Source organism: Oncorhynchus masou, unplaced genomic scaffold (genome assembly GCF_036934945.1).
Source record: "Oncorhynchus masou masou isolate Uvic2021 unplaced genomic scaffold, UVic_Omas_1.1 unplaced_scaffold_9649, whole genome shotgun sequence".
Taxonomy (NCBI): domain Eukaryota; kingdom Metazoa; phylum Chordata; class Actinopteri; order Salmoniformes; family Salmonidae; genus Oncorhynchus; species Oncorhynchus masou.
The window spans coordinates 1-10,357 of record NW_027016151.1 but is presented as its reverse complement, the minus strand read 5'-3'; the positions used below and the strand labels follow the sequence as shown (position 1 = coordinate 10,357).

Below are 10,357 nucleotides of genomic sequence, written 5' to 3'. Positions count from 1 at the left end.
GACTTTGGAACGGTTGACCTTTGCCACTGGCTGACCTGTCAGTGACCCTGGAGGTATTCTTGACTGGGATGAAGGACTTCCATCTGGCTCAGTGCTGATTCCTGATGAATTAATGTTGAATCTGTCTCAGTGCTGATTCCTGATGAATTCATGTTGAATCGGTCTCAGTGCTGATTCCTGATGAATTCATGTTGAATCGTTGTCCCCAGAAAGCTGATTCCTGATGAATTGCATGTTGAATCGGTCTCAGTGCTGATTCCTGATGAATTCATGTTGAATCGGTCTCAGTGCTGATTCCTGATGAATTCATGATGAACTCTTCAGGCTGTACATCAATAGCTTTCTTAATCCTTCCTCACGTATCTGATGCACCAGAGAGATGAAATTTTTCTGGAGGCTCTAAAAGTTCACAACTATTCTCTTTGGCAAGAAAACTTAAAGCTGACAAGAATAAAAAGTGACAGGACCAGTGAGGATTTTGTACAGGAGGTTTTTGAAACAGCCTTTAAATCCTTGGTGTAGAACACATTGTTACTAGTGAGAATAGTTGATAATTCCTGACAGTAGTGAATCTCGCTGCAGTCTTCAGCCTGGACTCCACTGATGGTCAGAGTGAAGTCCCTCTCAGCACCCACTGCCACTGAATCTAGCAGGAATCCCATCTCAACCAAATCAAACTCAAATCAAATTTTATCAGTCACATACACATGGTTAGCAGATGTTAATGCGAGTGTAGCGTAAATGCTTGAAGCTTCTAGTCTCCACAATGCGGGTGGATGGCCAGTCAAGCAATCTAACTAACAATTCCTGAAACTACTGTCTTATACACAGTAAGGGGATAAAGAAAATGTACATAAGGGATATATGAATGAGTGATGGTACAGAGCAGCATAGGCAAGATACAGTAGATGGTATCGAGTACAGTATATACATATGAGCATGAGTAAGTGTAAACAAAGTGGCGTAGATACAGTGTCTCAGTGACACATGTATTACATAAGGATGCAGTCGATGTTGAGATGAGAGGGCAGTGATATTGCGTATGCATATGCAGATGAGTACATGTAGGGTATGTAAAACATTATATTGTGGTAGCATTGTTTAAAGTGGCTAGTGATGATATTTGCATCATTTCCACATCCATTCCCATGTATACAAAGTGGCTGGAGTTGAGTCAGTGCCAGTGAGTTGGCAGCAGCCACTCGAATGCTAGTGAAGGGCGTAATTAACAGTCTGATGGCCTTGAGATAGAAGCTGTTGCTTCAGTCTCTCGGTCTCGCAGCTTTGAGGCACCTGAACTTGACCTCGTCAGCTTCTCGATGATAGCGGGGTGAACAGGCAGTGGCTGCGGTGGCTGATGTCCTTGATGATCTTTATGGCCTCCTGTAACATCGGGTGGTGTAGGTGTCCTGAGGGCAGGGGTTTGCCCCCGGTGATGCGTTGTGTAACCGTTTCGCATATTTTATCAGGAGTTTGGGAGCTTCTCCGGTCCTGTTGATCAGAACACAGCTTCATCTCCATTACTGTATCTGTACACTTAGGGTTGGTTGTACAGGTCAGAGTGACAGGCTCCTGGAGAAAATGTCACTACAGGAGGCTGAGTCACATCACCTGACCTCTGGATCCTGAAGAGGAAGAATATGAATGAATAGTATTAATAACAGATTATTTATATTTCATCATATTTTATACAGGGATGTTTATTGTGATCATTTCAATGATTATACAATGTACTCAACAATATGTCTTTTTCAATTTTCCTCCAAACGTAACAATGGTCATTATGGCCACACAGTTCTAATTTTCGTTTCATCAGACCAGAGGACATTTCTCCAAAGAGTACGCCATTTGTCCTGCCAGGCAGCTGGGCAAACCGTAGTCTGGCTTTTTAATGGGAGTTTTGGAGCAGTGGCTTCTTCCTTTGCGGAGCGGCACTTCAGGCTGTGCCTGATAGATAGGACCTGCTTTTACCGTGGGATATAGATACTTTTGTACTCTGTTTCCTCAAGCATCTACACAAGGTCCTTTGCTGTTGTTCTGGGATTGATTTGCACTTTCGTACCAAAGTACCTTCATCTCTAGGAGACAGAACGTGTCTCCCTTCCAGAGCGGCATGACGGCTGCGTGGTCCCATGGTGTTTATACTTGGCGCATACTATTGTTTGTACAGATGAACGTGGTACCTTCAGGCGCTTGGAAATTGCTCCCAAGGATGAACCAGACATTGTGGAGGTCTCACAATTCTTTTCTGAGGTCTGTGGCTGATTTCTTTTGGTTTTCCCATGATGTCAAGCAAAGAAGGCACCGAGTTTGAAGGTAGGACTTGAAATACATCCACTGGGTACACCACCATATGACTCAATTGATGTCAATTAGCCTATCAGAAGCTTCTAAAGCCATGACATCCTTTTCTGGAATTTTCCACGCTGTTTAAATGTACAGTCAACTTAGTGTGTAAACTTCTGACTCCACTGGAATTGTGATACAGTGAATTATAAGTGAAATAATATGACTGTAAACAATTTTGGGATTTTTTTTGTACTTGTGTCTAACTGACTTGCCAAAACTATAGTTTGTTAACAAGAAATTTGTGGAGTGGTTGAAAAACGAGTTTTAATGACTCCAACCTAAGTGTATGTAAATTTCCGACTTCAACAGTACATCTTCCTTGCTCACATACCCTTAATATATAAACAATCAATCCTGATAAACAACAGGCACCAAAAAGGCAGACCATATGCTTGCCCGGGCATCTCCCTCCGCTCGCCTTTTTCAGTGCAGAACTTGAAACATCCTATGGAGGTTATAAATTTCAAATTCTTTGGAAGATTATTCTAAAGAATGGCAGCCGAGTATAAAAATGTTTCTTTCCCTTATCACGTTCTAATTGAATAGTTATGGTTATCCTTACTAAGTTTAATTAGTTACTAGTATCTGGGGACCATACTTTAGACAATCTGATGTACATGACACAATTTTATCTGAGTGACTCTCTCCTCCACTTTAAGCCACCCAAGGCTTTCAAAGTGGGAATAGTCAAGATACCTAAGTGCTGGAAGTTTAAGAATAATCCTGACTAATTTGTTCTGAGATGTCTGCAGCTTATTTATTTAATATCTTGGGGGAACTATTGTACCAGGAATAGCATGCATAGTCAAAGTGGTCCTGAACAAGAGCCCCTGCCAATGTCCCCATTGGCTTCTTATCCAGATATTTGGAGGTTTTAGCCAGGAACCTAATTTTATTGTTCACTTTGGCGATAACATTTTGTGCCATGTCAGATTGAGTCTTTTGCTGAGACTACTATGTCACCTACTACCACCTTAAAATCTGGGGATTTCTTCAGTTTCACTTTGGACCTGAACAAGATGGACTCCAAGGTGAAGTGACAGCTTATTGTCATATAGCCATCAGAGGTTCAGCACTGAGAGCTTTCTCAACCACATGTTTGTCTTTGTGGGAAACCAACAGTGCAGAATCATCTGGTCACATGTACAGGCAGATTTCAGATAATTTATATACAATATAAATAAAAGTGGACCCAGCACACTTCCTTGGGGTACCCCGCAGTTCAAGATTTTGGGTTTAGACGGGGTCCTATCCACATCCACCATCTGTTTTCTTCCTTGCAGGTAAGAGCTGACCCATTTTAGCTGACCCATTTTACTGACCCATTTTACTGCTAAGTTGTTAAAGCCCATGGCTCTTAGTTTGGAGCCTTACTAGCTACAGTAAATCAATGGCTTTGATCATTTCAGATTGATGGTGCCCTCTTATGCTAAAATGGCGCCATGTTGAAGATTAGTTCAGACAGAGCATAAATAGTTTTGTCAAAAAGTGAGGCTGTTGTGGAAATTACAGACTGGGTCTGCAACTGTTCATTACTACATCATCTATAAAGCAATAAAGCTTTATAGATAGGTGTACAATGACAGAACAGTATCAACATCACCAGGTATTAGTAGCATATCGGTTAACTGAATTTGACTGCTGGCAATATAAATTGAATTTCATCCGTTGTTGCTGTAACTAGTGGGGTGAACACATGCTGTCAAAACGTATGGAGTTCCGACTTGGAAGTTTCACTTGAATGGACATGAACCATACAGACAAGTAGGACTCATCTTTATATTTGTGCCATTATAGCATCTGTGACAGCATGGGGAGTGCCACTGAGGCTACAACCCATAGGAATTGACACCCAGTTGACTACTTTAAAATGGCAGAAGCATGGTGGAAGCCCTCCATGGCGCTGCCCATGCTAAAATGTTATTTTAGCCACTAGAGGCCTCTATCATTCTCTATGACATTAACCTTCTTATGAAGGGACAAAGGTTAGCAATTTTGGTCAGGGAGTTGGAATTTGAAGCTTGCCAGTGCTGTGATAAGATATTGTGTAAAATAATGAATTTAAAGAATTTATCTGCACTGTATTTTTGTTAGCTAGCTAGCCAGACAGTTTTAGAGGAATTATTACATTAATTGTTCAAATGAATTGCCAATATGCCCACATTCACATACATTACATGTATTTTCCTTCATAAAGCCGGGATTATACCTCTACTACCAATTGAGCTGGTTTGGATGTCTCCTTGACCACAATGGCTGCCATTTTCAACCCATTCTGGAACTTTGAGGGTTTATGACATAACCCTTCTACTAATTTCATAGGATGTCTATGGCTAGGTTGAAGATGGGAAGGTTAAGACAATAAAGTAATTCCATTTTGGAAGCGTTAAAAAATAAACAAATTAATGGGAAACAGCTCCATTGTCCATGAATTGCAAACCATTATTGGATATTAGAACCTCTTATCTTAACCTGTATATTTTGAACTAAGCTCTATGGTCACCCACCCTTCTCATATGGGATGAAACACATCATAAGCCATTGCAAAAATGTTTAGAATTAGAGGAAATTAGCTTTAAAAATGGCAAATTCTCTCAGCCTCACTACAAAATGTGTAGAATAGCATGAGATTAGCTATAAACTGCAAATGTTCCTGTCACCCTGATCTGTTTCACCTGTCTTGTGCTTGTCTCCGCCCCCTCCTGGTGTCACCCACCCCATCATCCCCAGTGTATTTATAGCAGTTCTCTGTTTGTCTGTTGCCAGTTCATTTTTTGTTTTGTGAAACCTACCGTTTTTTTCCCCTTTTGCTCCTGTCTGTTCTAGTTCCTGTTTTCTAGTTTTTTCCCAGTTTTGACCATTCTACCTGCTCTGACCTGAGCCCGCCTGCTTCTGTACCTTACCACACTGATTATTGACCCCCTGCCTGCTCTGACCCTTAGACTGCCTGCCATTCTGGACCTTTTTTTACAGAAATGTATAATTTCCAGAAGGTAGGTACAGGGTGGCAGGCAGGCTCAAGGTCAGGACAGGCAGAAGTTTGAAACCAGGGTCAGAGTCAGATAGGTACAGGACGGCAGGCGGGCTCGGGGTCAGGACAGGAAAAATAGGTCGAACCGGAAGGACAAAGAAAAACAGGGACTAGAGAGAACAGGAGTATGGGGAAAACACGCTGGTAGGCTTGAGACAAGGCGAACTGGCAACAGACGCATGAGTATAAATGCAGGTATAAACGCGGGTATAAATGCACAGGGCATAATGGGGAAAATGGGCACCTGGAAGGGGGTGGAGACAGAGTATTCATACCCCTTAACTTATTCCAAATTTTGTTATGTTACAGCCTGAAATCAAAATTTATTAAATAGTTTTATTTTCTCACCCTGTCACACCCTGATCTGTTTCACCTGTCTTTGCTGCTTGGATCCAATCCCCATTATCCTGTGTATTCATACCCGTGTTCTCTGTCTGTTGCCAGTTCGTTTTTTGAAACCTACCTGAGTTTTCCCCCTTGCTCCTGTCTGTTCTAGTTCCTGTTTTCTAGTTTTTCCCAGTTTTGACCATTCTACCTGCTCTGACCCCGAGCCTGCCTGCTGTTCTGTACCTTACCACACTGGATTATTGACCTCTTCCTGCTCTGACCCTTAGACTGCCTGCCATTCTGGACCTTTTGGACTTTTATCAGGATTACTGACCTTTTTTCCGCCCTTGACCTGTCGTTTTGCCTGCCTCCTGTTCTAGTAATAAACTTTTGTTACTTTGACACTGTCTGCATGTGGGTCAGTCGTCCTTGGCGGGGTCTGAATATGTTTCGTTGCACTGTATGTAATAATTGCAGAAATTAGCTTTACTGAATTTGATGAATTCACGATGAAACTGGCTCAGTGCTGATTCATGATGAATTCATGATGTCTGGCTCAGTGCTGATTCCTGATGAATTCACATGATGAAACTGGCTCAGTGCTGATTCATGATGAATTCATGATGAAACTGACTCAGTGCTGATTCATGATGAATTCATGATGAATTCTGGCCTAGTGCTGATTCATGATGAATTCCTGATGAAACTGGCTCAGTGCTGATTCCTGATGAATTCCTGATGAAACTGACTCAGTGCTGATTCCTGATGAATTCATGATGAATTCATGATGATTCTGGCCTAGTGCTGATTCCTGATGAATTCCTGATGAATCTGGCTCAGTGCTGATTCATGATGAATTCATGATGAATTGGCCTAGTGCTGATTCCTGATGTTCTAATGATGAAACTGGCTCGGTGATGATTTCTGATGAATTCCTGATGTACATCACTAGTTATCTAATACTTCCTCATGCCATTCTAGTGGGCACTAGGATGTAAAATGACCTTAGTAAATGGTGCTCTCATCATCTAGTCTCTAACTAACTGTCTCAGTGCTGATTCATGATGAATTCATGATGAAACTGTCTCAGTGCTGATTCATGAGGAATTAATGAATCTGTCTCAGTGCTGATTCATGGTGAATCTGTCTCAGTACTGATTCCTGATGAATTCATGATGAAACTGGCTCAGTGCTGATTCATGATGAATTCCTGATGAAACTGACTCGTGCTGATTCTGATGAATTCAATGATTCTGAACAGACACCCTGGTTTGACTCCAGGCTGTATCACATCCGGCCTGTGATTGGGAATCCCACAGGAGCGCACAATTGGCCCGGTTTGTCCGATGTAGGTCATCATTGTAAATAACTTTGTTTCTTTGATGCCTAATTAAATAAATAAATACAGAAACTTAATAATCTTAAATAGCATTTATACTCTCCAATATAGTGTAATAAAGAATTCACTGTAAGAATCCATTTACATCAGATTCTTGACCTTGCTAGGTCAGACATATCAGCTAGAGGTTGTTATCCTCTGTCTGATGTCCAGTCTAGTTTACTCGGATTAGGTCTGGGAGATGCCCCAGTGTGGTACAGGACAGGTACTGGTGGAGGCATTAGGAGGTTGTGTGTGTGTGTCTGAGCATGTGATTTTGGAACTGTTGACCTTTGCCACTGGCTGACCTATCCAGTGACCCTGGAGGTATTCTAAACTGAGATGAAGACTTCCATCTGGCTCAGTGCTGATTCATGATGAATTAATGTTGAAACTGTCTCACTGCTGATTCATGATAAATTCATGATGAAACTGTCTCGTGCTGATTCATGATGAATTCATGATGAAACTGTCTCAGTGCTGATTCATCATGAATTCATCATGAATCTGTCTCGGTACTGAATCTTGATGAATTCACGCTGAAACTGGCTCAGTGCTGATTCATGATGAATTCATGATGAATCTGTCTGTGCTGATTCATGGTGAATCTGTCTCAGTGCAGATTCCTGATGAATTCATGATGAAACTGGCTCAGTGCTGATTCATGATGAATTCATGATGATTCTGGCTCTAGTGCTGATTCCTGATGAATTCCTGATGAAACTGACTCAGTGCTGATTCCTGATGAATTCATGATGAATTCATGATGATTCTGGCCTAGTGCTGATTCCTGATGAATTCCTGATGAATCTGTCTCAGTGCTGATTCATGATGAATCATGATGAATCTGGGTCCTGGTGCTGATTCCTGATGAATTCCTGATGAAACTGGCTCAGTGCTGATTCATGGTGAATCTGTCTCAGTACAGATTCCTGATGAATCATGATGAAACTGGCTCAGTGCTGATTCATGATGAATTCGATGAAACTGACTCAGTGCTGATTCATGATGAATTCATGATGATTCTGGCTGATGAATTCCTGATGAAACTGGCTCAGTGCTGATTCATGATGAATTCATGATGAAACTGGCTCAGTGCTGATTCCTGATGAATTCCTGATGAAACTGGCTCCAGTGCTGATTCCTGATGAATTCCTGATGAAACTGACTCAGTGCTGATTCTGATGATTCATAATTCATGATGAAACTCTCAGTGCTGATTCATGATTAATTAATGATGAAACTGGCTCAGTGATGATTCTGATGAATTCCTGATGAATCTGTCAGTGCTGATTCATGATGAGTTCATCATGAATCTAGTTGATTCTGATACTGATACTCATGCCATTCTAGTGGGCACTATGTAATTCATTTTAAACTGGCTCTAGTGCTTTCATGATGAATTCATGATGAAACCTCAGTGCTGATTCCTGATGAATTCACTGGCCTAGTGCTGATTCCTGATGAAACTGGCTCAGTGCTGATTCCTGATGAATTCATTTTGAAACTGCTCAGTGCTTGATTCATGATGAATTCATGATGAAACTGACTCAGTGCTGATTCCTGATGAATTCATGATGAATCTGGCCTAGTGCTGACTCTGGCTCAGTGCTGATTCCTGATGAATTCATGATGAATCTTCAGATTCAGTACATCACTAGTTATCTAATACTTCCTCATGCCATTCTAGTGGGCACTAGGGATGTAAAATGTGACCTTAGTAAATGAATTGCTCTCATCATCTAGTCACTAAATAAAAGCTGACTAGAACAAAGTGACAGGCAGTCTGGTGGCATGTTGGGGTTGGAATGACTCTCTTCCCTGGGGAACTGACCTCTGACCTTTTATCTTTGACCTCTACCAGTCTGGCTGACGGCCGGTGTCCAACCTCTTCCTGTGCACACCACACAAGACTAGTGCAGTGACCTATAAAATGACCTGTGACTGACATCTAACCTCTGACTTTGATCTTTGACCTCCTCTGGTCTAGCGCTGGTGGGGTGTTAAGGATGTTAGGGTGGGGAACATCTGTGGAGTGTACTGCTCTATTCTGGGACAGGGGCCATGCAAATCTAAGTTTCTGTTTCACAGCGCTCTCTCTCTGTCACACACAGTCATGCACTTACACACTCAATATTGCTCCACAGATGTGTTAGCCAGCTGTGTGTGTCTGGTTGACCAACCAATCACTGTGTCATACCAACTTTCTTTTATAGTCTATGGGACTATTTCACCTGTATCTTCCTGAGGACATTTGTAGACATTGGAGGTTGGAAGAGTTATGATACTAGTTAGTAACCATTGTTTCTGTGAGTTAGTAAAGTGTTTATACTTTGTGTCATATAACAAGACCTTTAGTTCTGTGTTCAGTGGACCAGTGATGTGTGTCATTTTGTACAGGAGGTTTTTGTACGGCTCTAAATCACTGTGTGAACACACCTCCACTGTGGCAACTCTGACAGTAGTAAACTGCTGCATCTTCAGCCTGGACTCCACTGATGGTCAGAGTGAAGTCCCTCTCAGACCCACTGCCACTGAATCTAGCAGGAATCCCATCTAATCGTTTCTTTGCATATTTTATCAGGAGTTTGGGAGCTTCTCCAGGTCTCTGTTGATACCAGAACACAGCTTCATCTCCATCACTGTATCTGTACACTTTAGGGTTGGTTGTACAGGTCAGAGTGACAGGGTCTCCTGGAGAAAATGTCACTACAGGAGGCTGAGTCACAGTCACCTGACCTCTGGATCCTGAAGAGGAAGAATATGAATGAATAGAGTATTAATAACAGATCATTTATATTTCATCATATTTTATACAGGGATGTTTATTCATTCAGAGCCATTTCAATGATTATACAATGTACTCAATAATATTTATCTTTTCCATTGTAAGAGTTAGAAAACAACAGACCTTTGAGGCAGCAGCAGGTCAGTGTCCAGATAAAGATGGTGATCAGAGTCATGGTTGCCGTGGTTTCTGTTGTGTTGATGGACAGATCTCAGTCCTGCAGTCTGAAACTCACAGGGCTATAAACACTCCCAGAGCACTGAAGCATGAGCTGCAAATGCAAAGCACCTTCTCTATGGAAACACCCTACCTCAGGACAGACGATGAAACTGTTAATGCAACACAATAACAATATTAAACATGGAAGGAAATAGCTCACCTGAATCTGTGTGAAGGCCTGGAATTGACTACAGTATTTAGTTACATGTAAGTGTATTCATTCAATACTGGTGTATTTCCATTCTACATGGCTGCTTCTTATACT

General features: G+C 41.7%; 1 gene segment (V, D, J or C); it reads right to left on the bottom strand.

Moving 5' to 3' along the window:
- Positions 1 to 9,507: 9,507 nt before the first annotated feature.
- LOC135538434 (probable non-functional immunoglobulin kappa variable 6D-41) lies at positions 9,508 to 10,048 on the bottom strand. The segment is given in 2 exon segments: positions 9,508 to 9,833; positions 9,997 to 10,048. Coding segments are annotated over 2 exon segments (378 nt in total).
- Between the last annotated feature and the right edge of the window lie 309 nt (positions 10,049 to 10,357).